At 38.4% G+C, this 19,988-nt stretch overlaps 1 protein-coding gene across 1 annotated transcript in view; it reads left to right on the top strand.

Moving 5' to 3' along the window:
- LOC124798414 (protein madd-4-like) overlaps positions 1–19,988 on the top strand; it is a 473,991-nt gene that overhangs the window by 193,389 nt on the left and 260,614 nt on the right. The window contains exon 8 of the mRNA XM_047261811.1: positions 13,298–13,451. Within this exon, the coding sequence (XP_047117767.1) occupies positions 13,298–13,451 (154 nt within the window). The remainder of the gene's footprint in view (positions 1–13,297; positions 13,452–19,988) is intronic.

Raw genomic sequence — 19,988 nt, forward strand, 5'->3', positions numbered from 1 at the left:
AACATAACTTCTGCACAATTTCAGTGCAGTAATGTGTTCACTGAAAATTTGTGTGTGTGTGTGTGTGTGTGTGTGTGTGTGTGTGTGTGTGTGTGTGTGTGTGTAAGTATAATCTAACTTCTGCACCATTTCAGTGCAGTAATGTGTTCATTGTAAATAAGTATTACAGTAGTTGTATTACATGTTTCTTACCTTATAAATAAATATAAAACTTTTTTATTTTAAATTCAGTGCAATAGTATTTGTAAAATGACCCTTAGTGTTCATTAAAAAATGACGTTCATTCCACTTGGGACCTGTGGAATGGTACATTAGCTTATTTGTTTTAGTTTAAATATTTGTCATGTATTGTTGTTTTTCTGACATGTTCCACATCCTGGAGGACCTCCTCACTACGGATCAATTGGAATGAAAGTAAATCTAATCTAATCTAATCTTACCAGTGCATCTTCTTTTCTAAGTGCTTGGATTTCATTACGTAGCACACCTGGTTTGGCAGATAATGTTACAGAGTTTTTCTTGCAATAAATAATTTAAAACACATGCACAGTTTCTTCCAAGTACCAGTATGTCAGTTTATGTGAGAAATTTAGTTTCTGGCAGTGATTCCTGGTGTTGTTCCCTGCTTATTCCATCTTTGTTTGTGTTATATCTACATTTACTGAGATATGCAATGTATCACATTTACCTTTCAGCAGTGTCACTGTTTTTTGTTTTTTCCACTCTCACAAATTGGGCATAGTTTTTTCAGTCCCAGGATGAATAGATGCACTGTTTGTCACATTCATATAATTTAACTGTTATTTTACAGCCTTCAGGCATTAATTAAGAGTTGCCATTAGAGCACCAGTTGCAGGATTTTGTCTTTCGTTCTTTGTGAGAAATTTTGCCCCAAGTATTTGCTTGTACAATACTGTCATCTATTGATCAAGACATTAACAATCAATAGGCTATCATTTATATAAGGTTCTGGATTGCAATGGCATAACAGTTAGCTCTATCGTAATATAAATAATGTTGTGGTGCTGTATAAGTCAGGGACTCCAAATTTTATCAGAAGACTGTTAGATTTGTTATTTAATGTGTGATTTGAAATGATGTGTGAATGTTGTAGTATGAACTGCCATTTCTTAAGATATAGTTGTTCCATGTAATAAACACATTTTTTTCATCCTGAAGGATGCATGTGGAGTGGATCTCATTTTCTTTCTTATTTAGAAAAGCAAACAAATTTTAAACCAAAATTATTATTTTCTGGTAAGACATACACACCAACCACCTATCCCTGCTTTTCTCATTGTTGATATAATAATAATATGCACCAAGATACTCAGGAGATTTGTGTATTATGTACTCGTAATTCAGCCGTTTTGATAACGGACATCTTTTAAATACCATGAGCTGCATTTAAAATGTTTATTAACCAAACCGGTGTTGATTGTATAACCCATTATCAATGGTATCTGATACAGAGGATGACAAACAGTTGTATGTGCATTGATATCTACAACAAGATAATTGTATAGGTATTAGTGGTAACGTAAGTCAACTTACATTATGTACCTTTATACCAATACCTGCATGCCTGTCACAGATTTTTTGTGATGCTCATCTTGAAGTTCATCTAGTAAGCAACAGCCATATGGGTAACTAGAATCAAATTACAACCATGCTGTTATGTGTACAGTTGTCTTGTTGTAGATTGTCAATGAACATATAACTGTTTGTCGCCCTCTGTATCAGATTCCACTGATGACACGAACACCTGAATACTGGTTGGCTTATAAACATTTTAAGTGCTGTTAATGGTGTTTAGAAGATGTTCATTAACAAATATTTACAAGCTGCTGAGTACCAAGCATTCAAACGCTTTACAGCTCTTCTGAATTTACTCAAAATTACATTTTCTTACAATGAAAAGTGTGTTAAATTAGGAGAGAACATAGACCTTTGGCAATGCTGTTAGTAACCTTTATTTCATATTCACAGCTATTGCCTCTGACAACCCAGAAGCAAAAGTTGTCACCTCCCAACCAAATCTAGACCTCAGGCTATGCTACAGAGCAGTCTGTCAACTCAGTCAAGACTTCAAGAGGGAGTGGATGGGATGGCACTATCGCATTCAAACCAGTTTCCTGAGTTCTGTCAGAGTCCAGACTCTGTGACCGATCTATTTTGATGAGCTTCAGTGTACTTGTTGAGGGCCAGTAAAACGTGTAACTCCTCTGAAAGGTTCAGGTCATTACACTCCTAATTTTTAAGAATTAAGATCAAAAGTTATGAAATAGGATCCATGTTGATCAAATGGAATTCTTAGAACTCTCAAAAATTAAGAAATTTTATACATACATATCTGAGACTTTGTGAGTTCCATTCATACAGGTATACTTGATGAACAAACTCATTGCTAACTGTGGTGGAAGTGCCCTGTGTTCATATTACAGGAAATTTTATACTCATGGGTTCAGTGTGTTCGTATATTATATTAGAACTGACATGTCAATACATTTTCACGGAATTTGGGTGCATAGATGCTGAGAAATCAGTACTCAGAACAACCACCTGTGGCCGTAATAACGGCCTTAATATGCCTGGGCATTGAGTCAAACAGAGCTTGGATGGCATGTACAGGTACAGCTGCCCATGCAGGTTCAACACGATAATACAGTTCATCAAGTGACTGGCGTATTGTGACGAGCCATTTGCTTGGGCACCATTGACCAGACGTTTTCAATTGGTGAGAGATCTGGAGAATGTGCTGGCCAGGGCAGCAGTCGAACATTTTCTGTATCCAGAAAGGCCCGTACAGGACCTGCAACATGTAGTCATGCCTTATCCTGCTGAAATGTAGGGTTTCGCAGGCACCGAATGAAGGGTAGAGCCATGGGTAGTAACACTTTTGAAATGTAACGTCCACTGTTCAAAGTGCCATCAATGAGAACAAGAGGTGACCGAGACGTGTAACCAATGGCACCCCATACCATTATGCTGGGTGATACGCCAGTATGGCGATGACAAATACACGCTTCCAATGTGCGTTCACCGCTATGTCACCTATCACAGATGCGACCATCATGATGCTGTAAACAGAACCTGGATTCATTCGAAAAAATGATGTTTTGCCATTCGTGCACCCAGGTTTGTCGTTGAGTACACCATCGCAGGCACTCCTGTCTGTGATGCAGCGTCAAGGGTAACCGCAGCCATGGTCTCCGAGCTGATAGAACATGCTGCTGCAAACGTCATTGAACTGTTCGTGCAGATGGTTGTTGTCTTGTAAACGTCCCCATCTGTTGACTCAGGGATCAAGACGTGGCTGCACGATCCGTTACAGCCATGCAGATAAGATGCCTGTCATCTCGACTGCTAGTGATACAAGGCCATTGGGATCCAGCACGGCATTCTGTATTACCCTCCTGGATCCACCGATCCCATATTCTGCTAACAGTCATTGGATCTCAACCAACGCGAGCAGCAATGTCGCGATATGGTAAACCGCAATCGCGATAGGCTACAATCCGACCTTTATCAAAGTCGGAAATGTGATAGTACGCATTTCTCCTCCTTACACGAGGCATCACAACAACGTTTCACCAGGCAACACTGGTCAACTGCTGTTTGTGTATGAGAAATCTGTTGGAAACTTTCCTCATGTCAACACGTTGTAGGTGTCGCCACCGGCGCCAACCTTGTGTAAATGCTCTGAAAAGCTAATCATTTACATATCACAGCATCTTCATCCTGTCGGTTAAATTCTGCGTCTGTAGCAAGTGTAGCAATTCTAATGGCCTGTATATATCGAGATGGGGGGGGGGGGGGGGGGGGAATGCATTACAGATGCAGGGAAAGCAAAGAAATTCTTTCCACTGTGTTCACAATAAAATTAATTTCATTTAGTACAACAATAATAGATAAACTTCAAGATGGTTTTTATTTTATTGCTCATCATCATCATTTAACAGTTCCAGTTTCCCAGGTACTGGTAATAAGCTTCTTCCACTTCGTCCTGTCCAAATACACCTGTTCATGGAAAACATCATCCACTGTCCATCCTCAGGGTACTAGCTCAGCCTTAATCAAGTCCATCTATCGGGTTTGAGGTCTTATCCCACGCACCTGTCTTTCCAAGTTTATTTTGGCTGTTCTAGTTGGCTCCATTCTCATCACACGCCCGTAACATCGAAGTCTAGATGTGCCAATTCGATGTAATAGGATGTTTTTATTCCTGCTTCTTTCCTCACCTCCTCATTCCCTAACTTCTCCATCTTGGTCTTCTGGATGGCCGGTCTAAGAAATTTAATCTCTGACACTTGCAGCCTCGATGATTCTCTTTTTGTGAGGGTATATGTTTCAATACCATAGGTCAATATTGGTATGAAATAGCTATTAAATATCATCAGTTTGGCCGGTTTTGGAATCAAGTCATCCCATAAAAGTGATCTTACTTGTTGGTAGAATTCAGATCCCTTGTGCACTCTGTTGGTGATTTCATTTCTGACCAAATTATCATTGGATTTTACACTTCCAAGATAAGGAAAACTGTCCACACACTCGAGTTGGTGGTCTCCTAGTTTTACACTTGCTGGTTGTCCATCTCTGTTGACTGCAATCACCACTGTCTTGGTCTTGCTGATGTTGAGGTTATTTTCTGGAACTGAGATTTCCATTCATTGAGTCTGATTTTTATTTCCTCTTCAGTTTCACCCCATATCATGATGTCATCAGCAAAAGCAAATGCATTCAGTTCTCCTGACTTCTCCTTGATATTCTTCATTGCTGTATCCATAACAGTGATGAATAGTAGTGGGGACAGTGCACTTCCTTGCTGAACTCCACTCTTGGTCTCAAACCATGATGATCGTCCTTCCCCAATTTGTACATAGCTTGTACAGTCTTCGTACAACATCTGAATTTTTCTTATTAGTCCTCCAAGCACATTCTTTTCCTCAGGCATTCCCAGATCTTATCTCTTACAACACTGTCATAGGCTTTTTCTATATCCGGGAATAAAATGACCAATAATTTTCCATCAACATGCTGGTGCTAAAAATTAGATCTATTGTTCATCTGTTACTTTTGAAGCCATATTGTTCCTCTTTCAGCTGTGGTTCTATGATAGTTCTCAGTCTCTTTTCTGTGATCTTCTCAAGTATTTTTAGCCCATGAGACAGTAGTGTTATTCCTCTGTAGTTGGTGCGTTTCCGCCTGCTACCTTTCTTAAACAGGGGAATAATTACGCCCTTGCTCCAATCCGCAGGTATTTTGTTATCTGCCCATATGGCACTGACTACTCAGTGCAGCCATCGTATGCCTTGGATACCTGCTGCCTTTATCATGTCAGTATCATCTGCACCCGAAGATTTTCCTTTAGGCATAGATTTTAAGGCTGCCTCTGTTTCTGTCCAGGTGATGGGAGTTTCCTCATTGTAAGTGTGGATTTCCAGTTACGTGTTTGGTTCTTCAACTGACCTATTTAATAGGCGGTCAAAATGGTTTTTCAGGACTTCTCTCATGTCAGATTTCCATTTTCATCTTCAAGTGCTTTTATAGTATTCATTGGTTTGCTTTTACCTCTGACAACCCTACGCAACAGTTTCTTATTGCCTCTACTGTCCTCCTCCAATTTCTGAGTGAGTACCTTCCATGCCTTGGTCTTTTGTTCTGCACCTGTTCTTTTAACTTCCAGTTTCTTGATTCAGTACATTTGTTCGACGTTTCTGAGCTTTGCCTTATCTGTAATAAGTTTCGGTTTAGTTTTCTCCTGTTCCCTCTCTTTCCTGAAGAGATTTCTTTCCCTGATTACTGCTCTCACACTTTCATTCATTCCACTAAGGTGTTTCCTTCTCTCTTGTCATCAAATTTGTCTTTCCACAAACTTCGGTGGCTTCCTTTACCAATGTGTACCTTAGTCTGGTCCATTCTGCCTCTCCATTTTTCCTTTCATCTCTTGGTAGCAAGGATTATTTTTTGCATTTTATTGTTCTGTACTTTTCGCACATGGAAGTTTCTCAGGTCTGCTTTTAATAGATGGTGATAACTGTCAGGGCTCTTGTTGGGGATTACTCTGACATCAGTTACCATTATACTCCTCTCTTCATCTGTGATGACATAATCAATTACACTCTTTTGTAATCTATCCCAACTGTATCGTGTTATCTTATGTCTCTGTCTCTTCTCAAACCAACTGTTTTTCACCACCAACCCACTCCTCATACAGTAGTCAAGGAGATGCTCACCTTTTATATTTCTTCTATCATATCTATGAGGTCCCATTACATTTTCATATCCTGTTTTTTTTTTTTTTTGTTTTTTTTTTCCCATCAGTCTACTGACTGGTTTGATGCGGCCCGCCACGAATTCCTTTCCTGTGCTAACCTCTTCATCTCAGAGTAGCACTTGCAACCTATGTCCTCAATTATTTGCTTGACGTATTCCAATCTCTGTCTTCCTCTACAGTTTTTGCCTTCCACAGCTCCCTCTAGTACCATGGAAGTCATTCCCTCATGTCTTAGCAGATGACCTATCATCCTGTCCCTTCTCCTTATCAGTGTTTTCCACATATTCCTTTCCTCTCCGATTCTGCGTAGAACCTCCTCATTTCTTACCTTATCAGTCCACCTAATTTTCAACATTCGTCTATAGCACCACATCTCAAATGCTTCGATTCTTTTCCCACAGTCCATGTTTCACTACCAGACGTACATCCTCAGAAATTTTTTCCTCAAATTAAGGCCGGTATTTGATATTAGTAGACTTCTCTTGGCCAGAAATGCCTTTTTTGCCATAACAAGTCTGCTTTTGATGTCCTCCTTGCTCCGTCCATCATTGGTTAGTTCCCTGCCTAGGTAGCAGAATTCCTTAACTTCATTGACTTCATGACCATCAATCCTGATGTTAAGTTTCTCACTGTTCTCATTTCTACTACTTCTCATTAGCTTCGTCTTTCTCCGATTTACTCTCAAACCATACTGTGTACTCATTAGACTGTTCATTCCGTTCAGCAGATCATTTAATTCTTCTTCACTTTCACCCAAGATAGCAATGCCATCAGTGAATCGTATCATTGATATCCTTTCACCTTGTATTTTAATTGCACTCCTAAACCTTTCTTTGATTTCCATCATTGCTTCCTCAATGTACAGATTGAAGAGTAGGAGCGAAAGGCTACAGCCTTGTCTTACACCCTTCTTAATACGAGCACTTCGTTCTTGATCTTCCACTCTTATTATTCCTTCTTGGTTGTTGTACATATTGTATATGACCCGTCTCTCCCTATAGCTTACCCCTACTTTTTTCAGAATCTCGAACAGCTTTCACCATTTTATATTGTCGAACGCTTTTTCCAGGTCAACAAATCCTATGAAAGTGTCTTGATTTTTCTATAGCCTTGCTTCCATTATTAGCCATAACGTCAGAATTGCCTCTCTCGTCCCTTTACTTTTCCTAAAGCCAAACTGATCGTCACCTAGCACATTCTCAATTTTCTTTTCCATTCTTCTGTATATTATTCTTGTAAGCAGCTTCGATGCATGAGCTGTTAAGCTGATTGTGTGATAATTCTCGCAGTTGTCAGCTCTTGCCGTCTTCGGAATTGTGTGGATGATGCTTTTCCAAAAGTCAGATGGTACATCGCCAGACTCATATATTCTACACACCAACGTGAATAGTCATTTTGTTGCCACTTCCCCCAATGATTTTAGAAATTCTGATGGAATGTTATCTAGCCCTTCTGCCTCATTTGACCGTAAGTCCTCCAAAGCTCTTTTAAATTCCGATTCTAATACTGGATCCCCTATCTCTTCTAAATTGACTCCTATTTCTTCTTCTATCACATCAGACAAATCTTCATCCCCATAGAGGCTTTCAATGTATTCTTTCCACCTATCTGCTCTCTCCTCTGCATTTAACAATGGAATTCCCGTTGCACTCTTAATGTTACCACCGTTGCTTTTAAAGTCACCAAAGGTTGTTTTGACTTTCCTGTATGCTGAGTCTGTCCTTCCAACAATCATATCTTTTTCGATGTCTTCACAATTTTCCTGCAGCCATTTCGTCTTAGCTTCCCTGCACTTCCTATTTATTTCATTCCTCAGCGACTTGTATTTCTGTATTCCTGATTTTCCCGGAACATGTTTGTACTTCCTCCTTTCATCAATCAACTGAAGTATTTCTTCTGTTACCCATGGTTTCTTCGCAGCTACCTTCTTTGTTCCTATGTTTTCCTTCCCAACTTCTGTGATGGCCCTTTTTAGAGATGTCCATTCCTCTTCAACTGTACTGCCTACTGTGCTATTCCTTATTGCTGTATCTATAGTGTTAGAGAACTTCAAACGTATCTTGTCATTCCTTAGTACTTCCGTATCCCACTTCTTTGCGTATTGATTCTTCCTGACTAATGTCTTGAACTTCAGCCTACTCTTCATCACTACTATATTGTGATCTGAGTCTATATCTGCTCCTGGGTACGCCTTACAATCCAGTATCTGATTTCAGAATCTCTGTCTGATCATGATGTAATCTAACTGAAATCTTCCCGTATCTCCCGGCCTTTTCCAAGTATACCTCCTCCTCTTGTGATTCTTGAACAGGGTATTCGCTATTACTAGCTGAAACTTGTTACAGAACTCAATTAGTCTTTCTCCTCTTTCATTCCTCGTCCCAAGCCCACATTCTCCTGTAACCTTTTCTTCTACTCCTTCCCCTACAACTGCATTCCAGTCGCCCATGACTATTAGATTTTTGTCCCCCTTTACATACTGCATTACCCTTTCAATATCCTCATACACTTTCTCTGTCTGTTCATCTTCAGCTTGCGACGTCGGCATGTATACCTGAACTATCGTTGTCGGTGTTGGTCTGCTGTCGATTCTGATTAGAACAACCCGGTCACTGAACTGTTCACAGTAACACACCCTCTGCCCTACCTTCCTACTCATAACGAATCCTACACCTGTTATACCATTTTCTGCTGCTGTTGATATTACCCGATACTCATCTGACCAGAAATCCTTGTCTTCCTTCCACTTCACTTCACTGACCCCTACTATATCTAGATTGAGCCTTTGCATTTCCCTTTTCAGATTTTCTAGTTTCCCTACCACATTCAAGCTTCTGACATTACACACCCTGACTCATAGAACGTTATCCTTTCGTTGATTATTCAGTCTTTTTCTCATGGTAACCTCCCCCTTGGTAGTCCCCTCCCGGAGATCCGCATGGGGGACTATTCCGGAATCTTTTGCCAATGGAGAGATCATCATGTAACTTCTTCAATTACAGGCCACATGTCCTGTGGATACACGTTACATGTCTTTAATGCAGTGGTTTCCATTGCCTTCTGCATCCTCATGTTGTTGATCATTGCTGATTCTTCCGCCTTTAGGGGCAGTTTCCCACCCCTAGGACAAGAGAGTGCCCTGAACCTCTATCCGCTCCTCCGCCCTCTGTGACAAGGCCGTTGGCAGAATGAGGCTGACTTCTTATGCCGGAAGTCTTCGGCCGCCGATGCTGATTATTTATCAAAATTTAGGCAGTGTCGGGGATCGAACCCGGGACCGAAGACGTTTTGATTATGAATCAAAGACGCTGCCCCTAGACCACTGTGCATTTAGGTCTCCTATAATGGTCACCCTCTCTTTACTAATGACTTTTTCCAAATCTTCAAAAAACTTGTTCTTATCCTCTTGGCAGCATCCAATTTGAGGTGCGTGCAGCTGTACTAAAGTTTGTTTTTCTTTCCCTAAATGGAAAGTCATCTTTATTATTCTCTCACTAATGCACTGAATGTCAGTGACTCCTTCTAGATCTTTATTCATGATGAAACTGACACTATTCTTCATCTCTTTGTTATTTCCATGCCAATACAGTGTGCACTGTTTCTTTAATTTGTTCATGCCCTTCCCTTTCCATTTTGTTTCACTCATCCCCAGTATCATTAATTTTCTCCTTTCCATAATGTCCACTAATTCTTCACATTTTCCTGTGAGGCTGAGTAAGTTGATAGTCCCAATCCATGTAAGTCTTCTCCAGGATTTTTGCATTTCTGCAAGACCCTGTCTATCATCAGGTCGTAAACCATCATCCCTGACAAGAGTTTGCTCATGCAGGTAACTTAATCGAGTTGATCGCATTCCAAGGCTCTCATGTGTCTTGAAAGAAACTACAAATAAGCTCTTTTACTGGCTTGCTAGGCCTAATGTAATTGAGGATTTTCTTTCAGTGTCAACTCCCTCAGCCTTTGATAAGCCAATATCGTGCTACAAGGTAGCAGCTGCTGGGTTTGGTCCATCCATGGTATTTTATCTTCCTGGTACCTACCATATCTCGTGGGCAATCCTCTATCCACAATCTGGGGAAGTGCCCAATGGGAGACCAGCAACAACTAAAGTGTTGTAAACTCTTAGTGGAAGTCTTATTCAGTTTTACATACAAGGAAGTTGACTGTGATCCAAAATGCAGGCCTTATACCACTTGGCTGTAGCTCCAGCTAGCATGGGCTTTTCTTCTCAAATATATCAGCAATGCATCCAAAACATTAATTGTACTATTTGTATGAACCTATTAGACTACAGGCTTGATATGTATGTGTAAAATTCTCTTATTTGTTGATTACACTTGGTTTGGGAAGGCTCCTGAATCATGACCATCGACATTTTTTTTTCAAAATGGAAGTATACTGACATAAAATTTTTCGTAAAAGCCATTTTCAAGTGGTTCCTACTAGTACACCAGGGCTCTCCTTGTGAATTAAAAGTTAAAAGACAATTAATTAAAGATTGTAAATTGAAAATCAATATATTCCTTTTTGTATATGTAACATAAAGCAGAGTAGAGTTACTCACAGAAATAAAAATGTACTTTGCAAAAAATCTGATAACATAACTCCTCAAAGCACAATCACATGTGACATAACGTCTCTTAATAAAGTAATTTTTGATACCAAACTCTGTTATCTCATTGAAGGTGTTCATTACTTTTTAAGTCAACTTCAAACATTTATTTACTGTTTCTTTTCTTTGCAGATCTTCTCCCTTTGGTTCCTTTACTTCGTGTATCTTATTAGTTTCCATTTTGTGTCATTTCTGATGAGTTGTGCTGTGCTATGGAGGCCAACTAGTTCTGTTTCAGCTTTTATAAGGGTTCTTAAGAAAAATTGGTTTCAGCCTCTGTAACAAGAAGATTCTCTGCTGACTGCAATCAAAGCATTGGGATGTACTGAAAGTTCTCTTATCAGCAACTTTACTCTCATATGTTACTATTAATAGAACTGTTATTGCAGTTTCATACAACAAGGCAATATAAAAATCTATGTTCATCAATACACTGAATAAGTAACCCAGTATTGTTCTTAATGTTATGGATTTGTGCAACAGAAGAGATGAGATGTATATGTTGTATAAAGGATATGGTTAAAATGCAGCTGTGTGTAATTGTTGCAGATTGAAGGTAAATATTATATTATAATGATAAAATTAAATATTTTTTACAGCCCATTCTTCATGAGTAGTATCCGATGTTGAGGGTTCTCGTATTTGGAAGTAGTGACAAAGACAGCACAACCTGTCATTTTTGGTTAGTGACAATATCAAACAGTTTGAGGATTATGACATCATATAATCATGTGTGTTTTAAATATCAGAGCTTCTCAACCCCTTAGGAATGTAGGGGTTTTGGGTGGTAGTGTTCTCATTATTAAAGCCTTCAAACATATTAAAAACTTTGAAAATAAGGATTACTCAAGGGTTTTGGTATAATTAAATATGGAATGTGCAGTATATAAAAACAAAACAAAACATTTGTTATTATTCATTTGTTGACTTCACCAGTTAAAAGCAAAATATGACCTTCCAGCCTAGTTTATGCTTCTGGCTACACTTCAGAGCACAATTTATTCTACAAACAGAGTTAGTGGTTATGATGTTTTCATTGTCTTTGTCAACTCCCAACAAAAATATCACTGTCCTACCTAATCTAGACCTTGGGCTATACTACTGACCAGTCACCCATGAAACCTCTCTCTCTCTCGTATGTCTTCAAAATAAAATATTCAACTTTTGTGTTCAGAATACAAGCTGCATTTTCGGTGGTTACTCGGTTGTCATTTCAGCTGTAACATTTGATACTCTATCTCTGTGTCTGTTTCTTTGTACAATGGTATGACTGGATAACAGAGGAACAGTTGTTTCTTGATCATGCTTTCAACTGATTCTTTGCACTCACTCAAAAATCCAAATTAACTTGATTGATGCAATTCACTGTTTATTCTATTTCACACAAGTTCATCACTTTTCCCTGAAGTTCCACACTATTCTATCCTCTGCTTCTAATTCTTAATACACAATGGGATATCCCAGATATTTGTTTGTTTGTCTTCAAACTGTTGGACCTGTGATGAAGTTTAGTAAAATGTTATGAGAGAAACATAACACAAATAAAAGTAACAAGAGATTTTCATCATGAATGGTTTAAATAGATTAGGCTTACAATGTATCAGAGTGACTGAAATGTTTTGACTGTTTTCAAAATTATTAAACTCCCATCAGTAGGGGCAATGAAGTGAAAAATATGTAAGGAGTGAAGCTGACATTTCTGGATATGTGTAGTAAAATAAAATAAGCATAGGCCATAAAATGAGAAATATAAAATTACAAAAGAATGTAAAAAGTAATCAGTGACAGTAAGTAAGAAAATGTGAAGTACTAGAGAAACAGAATGCAAAATGTGGAGAATACACAGGAAGCTAAAAAATATTTTACTTAATTTGAAAGAGGAAATGATAGGTAATTTGACACAGAAGTTGGAACCATGAAGACTTTTCATCAACAACAATAGAATAAGGTAGTAATCTAAATTAGAAAATGATGAAGATAAAGTAGTATGCCAGTGAATCAATTGAAAACTCTGTTCAGCACTATTTTCTGTTGATTATGATAGACACCTTTGATAAATTCTGTGACATGTAAATGCTGGACAAATGAACCTTTGTTTTTTAATTGTTATATTCTAATTCTAGACATTTCTTTGCTAAAATTTAGTTTCCCTTGGAGTTGATAATAATAATAATAATAATAATAATAATACTGACATCAACAAATCCACAGCTGACAAAAGTTGTGTCATACTTTCAGCCAATAGTCTCATTTTATTGACAGTTATTATGCTCTAATTTGACTTCACTGCATGTATTATTTATATCTAGTTACAAGGAGTTATATCTAGTTTATTGACTTTTTGAAATTAAAGATATTTACCCATAACATACCTTATTTGTACCTAACATTAATCAATCATGTTTTAGTGCTCTCTAACATGTGGTGTGGGTGTTCAGACCAGAGCTGTGTGGTGTGCTGAAGGTACTGAGCCAAGTGCCCTTTGTGACCCTACAGCACGTCCACCTCCCAAACAGACATGTCTAACGGGAGTCATTTGCCCTGGACCAGAGTACCAGACAGGTTAGTGCTTACCAAACACATCATTTTTCAATTACAGTTGCCCCATTTTATCATCACGGTGATTACTGCAGGTAAATAATGTTTGCGTATTTGACAATAACTACTTTGAAACTGAAAATGGGTAAGACAACAGGATAAGTATAGTGATATGAATGAAAATATGTAAACTAAATAATTGAAGGCATAAAGGTAACAACCCACTGTTAGTTATGGCATTGAGTGGTGGGCAGGCATGTAAAAAAGACAGAAAATGTTGCTACACCTTCAAACATCTTTCTTCAGAAGTAAAATGCTACAAAACAGGCACACACATATGAACTGATGACATCGTCATCTCCCATGCATGACTGCAGCCTCACCGAGCCAAGAGTGACAGTGCCAATACAGTGTAGTCACCCAGCCTGGAAAATGGTGCCGTGCGGGAGTGCGTGCGTGTGTGTGTGTGTGTGTGTGTGTGTGTGTGTGTGTGTGTGTGTGTGTGTGTTGTTTATGCTTGTTTACATTTCTATTGATGGTTCAGTGCCCCAACTATTTTGGTGAGTTGTTATCTTTACTGTTTCCATTATTTATATCACCCCCAAGACATCCCATTATAACATTTGTTAACTGTGAGAACAGGTTTTCATAGTTATATCGTGAAATACATTACTGCAACACTTTATTAATAGATTCAAATGGATATTACTCATTGCTTGCTTGAGGTTCATATAGCATTTCCTGCCTGCAGCAGGTAACAGTGCTTCCAATGGAGACCATGGACAGTAAATATCTGTTAATTTGAGGTATTAATTTTGGATTTTATAAGAAGCTAAAGAAATTAGTAATACAGAAGAAAGGTTAGGAGTTCAGTATCCCAGTAATATTGAGTTCATTTTAGATGAAGCACTATACCTGGATCAGATTAACAAAGTGATTGACAGCTACTTGCTCACAGGATAGCTTCCATAATAACAACCAATTAGAGAATGAGTTCAGTCATGCCTCCTGTCAAGCTTATCTTTGTCATATTGCTCTGCTACCTGGAGTGTGAGTTGCCACAGTCAGTTGCAGGTGTTATTTCCTGCTAATAAGGTAATAATCATTATTTGTTTTCAGTGTTTCCATTATTTTTTTGTAGAGCACATTTTATGCAACTGAATGTCCTAAACTGATTCCAAAAATATGCAGGGAATTGATAAGACTGTCAACAACCTGCTAAGCAAACCCAATATTGAATTTATCAGACAACATGTGAATGTACCCAGGATGGAAACAGCCAGCTGTTGCTACCACAACGATATTGTATAGGCAGAGAAAGGTGAACTGGCAACACCTGCTACCTCCCATGTGTGACTTTCAATCCTGTTATTCTGATCATGTAGGATATGGAAGGAAGACAGAATCAGCTGTTGTTTTCTTGTGGAAATCACCCATGTATTCACTTAAAGAAACCACTGAAGCCAAAAATGGTATAATGGATGTGTGTCATCTTCTATGAGTTGCCAAACATACTAACACATCCAGTTGGATTACTGGAAGTTTGTTGCTTCTTCTGCCCCTAGCAACAAATAAGGGTGAAATGGAGACTATTTATGAAATTGGTCAGTTGAAGAAAAGACATCATGCAGTGTTAGTTTGATTACAGTAAAACACTTTTAACTGCTACGTACAAGACTGGGTGCTGTGTCTCGGGTGTCGTGCTATTGTGTCTCTCAACTTACACTGTACACTGAATGCTACCAATGTGCTCAATTTGTTTGTTATATTTTGGGCTTTTGACAAAGCACTAAGAGAGACAAGAGTCCTTATTTACAATATTTACCCCATTTACTGCAGTCTGTAACAACATACAGTCTCACAGTAATGAGCAAAAAGGTAGAATCAACCAAAAAACCAGGTACACTATGAAACTTCAACTGCTACGTTTACAACATAATGCAAAGCATTGCACTGGACAGCCAAACTGCTGACATTGAGGTCCTGAAATATATTTTTTGAAGTTATTTACTGAGTTTATAGAAAACTATGAAGTTTACTGTGTGTTTGCCAAATACATTCACATAAAATGGCAGCATTATTGTGTACTCTTAATTGAAATGCCATCTGTTGAATTTAGAGGAAATGGTAATCTGTGATGAGAGTCTACTTGTAGCACTGCTATGAAAGGACCTTGTATTCTGCCACAGTTAAATGATTAACAAGAATATGTCTCAAAATACCTACACCAGTCAACCACATTCAGGGAGAGGCAGTCCATCACAGTCAGATGAGTAAAACGAATGTTCTGTGGGGGAAGGTAACATGTTTGATGAGTAATCAAAATGCCCCAGGTTCAGACCCAGCCACTACCTAAATTTTAAATAAAATTCATCAGAAATGGTAAACAAAGAGTTATGGTATAAGGAGTCACCCTCATTTTGCCAATGGCCTTGTCAAAGAGGGTTGCCATAGTAAGAACAAACACAATTTATGGAACATAGTACTTCATAGAGCAACATGTAAGATACAATTAAGTATAGCTTGTGCATAGCACTGAACACATGGACTGGACAACAATAATACAGGCTACAGAATAAGCTGAGTACTTGTTTGTGATCACTTAAATAATACTGTTTCTTTGGTGGCTCACCATTGTGCACCAGGCAACTGACCCAGGTGGCCTCTGTAAACAAACCTGTACACTGTATGGACATGCAATCTCTGAAATCACAGATGTCATAAGTGAAGGGATATCAAGTGTAGAGGAGAGGATAGAGGTTCAGGGCTACCTCTTGGCCTTGGTGTAGGGAAACTATCCATAAAAGGTGGAAAAAATCAGCATTGATGTGTGTGTGTGTGTGTGTGTGTGTGTGTGTGTGTGTGTGTGTGTGTGTGTGTGTGTGTGTGTGTGAATTCCTAAGGGACCAAACTGCTGTAATTGGTCCCTAGACTTACACACTACTTAAACTAACTTATGCTAAGAACAACACACACACCCCTGCCCGAGGGAGGACTTTAACCTCCTGCGGGAGGGGCCATGCAGTCCATGACATGGCGCCTCAAACTTCACGGCTGCACATCCAGCATTGATGAATGCATGAGAATGTAGAAGGTAATGGAAACCACTACGTTAAAGGGAAGTACACATAGAAATGGTCTGGAGATGTGGGTAGATACCAGCTGGATTACTTGAAGGCCAGACAGAGATTATGAAATCAGATGGTGGATTGTAAGGCATAACTATGAGCAGATATAGACTCAGATCACAATTTAGTAGTGATGAAGAGTAAATTGAGGTTTAAGAGAATTGTGCAGAAGAATCAGTGTGTAAAGAAATGGGATACTGAAGTATTGAGGAATTATGAGTTGCATTTGAAGTTCTCTAAGGCTGTAGATACTGCAACAATGAATATCACAGTCGACAGTTCAGTTGAAGAGGAGTGGACATCTCTATGAAGGCCAGTAACAGATGTTGAACAAACTTACATAGGACTTCTTTATAAAGGGCAATCACAGATCTTGAACAAACCCACATTGGAACAAGAAAGTTAATGGTGGAGAAACCTCCAGTTGTAGAAGAAATACTTGAATTGATAAACAAAACAGGGAAATACAAAAAAGTTCAAGGAAGGTAGGAATATTGTTGGGGTCTGCACCCAAAATACTGGTTTCATGCAGTTCTCCATGCTACTCTATCCTGTGCAAGCCTCTTTGTCTCTGAGTGAGTACTGAAACCTACATTCTTTTGAATCTCTCTCCATGAATTTCATCCCCCACTCTTCCCTCCAGTACTAAATTTGTGAACCCTTGATGTCTCAGAATGTATCCTGTCAATGGATCCCTTCTTTTAGTGAAGTTGTGCCACAAATTTCTTGTCATCCCAATTTTATTCAGTATCTCCTCATTAGTTGGATGGACTACCCAGCTAATCTTTAGCATTCTTCTGTACCAACACATTTCAAAAGCCTCTATTCTATTCTTGTCTAAACTGTTGATCATCCATGTTTCACTTCCATACATGGCAAGATTCCAGAAAAATACCTTCAGAAAAAGACTTCCTTACAGTTAAATCTAAATTCTCTTCTGCAGAAATGATTTTCTTGCCATTGCCAGTCTACATTTTATATCCTCTCTACTTTGGCCATCATCAGTAATTTTGCTGCCCTAATAGCAAAACTCACCTACTACTTTTTGTGTCTTTCTAATCTAATTCCCTCAACATCTGATTTAATTCAACTACATTTCATTATCATTGTTTTTTGTTGATGTTCATCTTATATCCTCCTTTCAAGACATTGTCCATTCTGTTCAACTGCTCTTCCAAGTCCTTTGCTGTCTCTGACAGAATAGTAGTTTCATAGACAATCCTCAAAGTTTTTATTTTTGTTTACAGAAATATAACAATGTTAGTCACTTAGGAATGAAGTAAATAGGAAGCGCAGGGAAACCAAGGTGAAATGGCTGCAAGAAATGTGAAGAAATTGAAAAAGAAACGGTTGTCAGAAGGATTGATTGACCATATAGAAAAATGAAAAAGACCTTTGGTGAAATTTAAGGCAAAGGTGGCAACATCAAGATTGCAACAGGGAGCCCACTGTAAAACACAGATCAGAGACAGACAGGAGGAAGAGTAGATTAGGACCTCTACAAGATTGATATGGAAGACATAGGGGAACCAATTAGAGTTAGAGTTTAACAGAGTGTTTGAACACTTGTGATCAAATAAGGCACAAGGGTTAGATAATATTTTGTCAAAATTTGCAAAGTCATGGGGGAAACTCCCACCAAGTGACTATTCAGGTTGGTGGCTAGGATCTATGAGACTGGTGACATACAACCAGACTTTCGGAGACTTTCGGAAGAATATACTACACACAATAACAAGGACATATAAGTGTAAGAACTATCACTCAGTCAGCTGTACAGTTGAACAGTTCATGGATCCAAGTAGTTGTCAAGAGTGACAGAGAAAAGAATGGAAAAGAAACCGTAGGATCTGTTATGACTATTAGCTTGGCTTTAGGAAAGCTAAAGGCACCATACAGGCAGTTTTGACATTGTGCTTGATAATGGAAACAAGACTTGAGAAAAATCAAGACACTTTCATAAGATTTGTTGATCCACAAAGGGCATTTAAAAATGCAAAATCTTGCAGGATGTTGAAAATTCTCATAAAAATAGGGGTCAGCTATAGGGAAACATGGTTATTATGCAATATGTATAAGAAACAAGAGGCATTACTAAGAATGGATGACCAAGAACAGAGTACTCAGGTTAGCACTGGTGTAAGATAAAAATGCTGTTTTTCATCCCTGTCTTTCGATCTGCACATCAGAGAAGCGATGATGAAATAAAAAAAAAAGTCCAAGAGTTGAGTTAAAATTCAAGGTGATAGAGTACAATGATGAGATTCACTGACGACATTGCTACCTTCAGTGAAAGTGAAGAAGAATTGCAGAAACCTGTTGTATGGAATAAACAGTCTCATGAGCACGTTGTGGATTGAGAGTAAACTGAAGAAAGATGAAAGAAATGAGAAGTAGTGAAATGAGATTAGTGATAAATGTAAAATTGAAACTGATGACCATGAAGTAGATGAAGTTAAGAAATATGCTACCTTGGAATCAAAACAACACTTGACAGGTGAAGCAAGGAGGACATTAAAAACAGACTGGGATGGGGCCCAGAGGAGACTCTTTTGTGTGTGTGTGTGTGTGTGTGTGTGTGTGTGTGTGTGTGTGTGTGTGTGTGTGTGTGAAAGAGAGAGAGAGAGAGAGAGAGAGAGAGAGAGAGAACATGAAACTAACTAACTAATTTCAGTTAGGCTGGTGGTGGATTTGTAATGCAGACTGTGGAAAATTATAGAAGGAAATTTTTAGTGTCACCATTTCTATTCCCACTAGTGGGAAGCAACTGGAGACAATAGAAGTATGCTGAAAGCAATGGTAAAATCTTGGCTCAATGTCACATTTAATTTGTATCTGAGTTTTCTCTCCTCTGATCAAGACCTTAACGAAGAGCCTTTAAACTTGGAATTTCTTGCAGTATATTTATAAAAAGAAACTGTCCTCTAATTTGTGACTGTACCAAGAATTCCTTCTGCGACTAAGTGAAGCTCATGATACTGAGTGGTGTGTTACACAGAATCTTCATATTGCTCTAAACAACTCATATATATAACTGACAAGTCTTTCTGATGTTTTGAAATTCACTGTGGATGGAAAAACAATCTTCCACTAACAGTTACGCACAGTAAATTTTCTAAAAAAATTATTTAGATGTTTCATCCTTTGTCATTTGTGCATAGCAAGTAGTCATTCAGATGCCTACAATTGTTAGTTTTCCAAATATGCATCAGCTCTAGCTGCCATAAGTCTGCCATATACTAAATGTCAGGCTTTGATCTGGTAGTCAGTTCTATATCATATTTAATCCATACATATTTTAAAAGTGAATGTATCTGTGTATGTTCCATGTCTCCTCTTAAACCACTGGCTGGATTTCAAACAAACATAGTACACATATCATATACTATCTGGAAAGAACCACTATGGGGTAAGAAACATCTGTCTGTCAAAG

This window comes from Schistocerca piceifrons, chromosome 5, assembly GCF_021461385.2.
Source record: "Schistocerca piceifrons isolate TAMUIC-IGC-003096 chromosome 5, iqSchPice1.1, whole genome shotgun sequence".
In the NCBI taxonomy this organism is placed as follows: Eukaryota; Metazoa; Arthropoda; class Insecta; order Orthoptera; family Acrididae; genus Schistocerca; species Schistocerca piceifrons.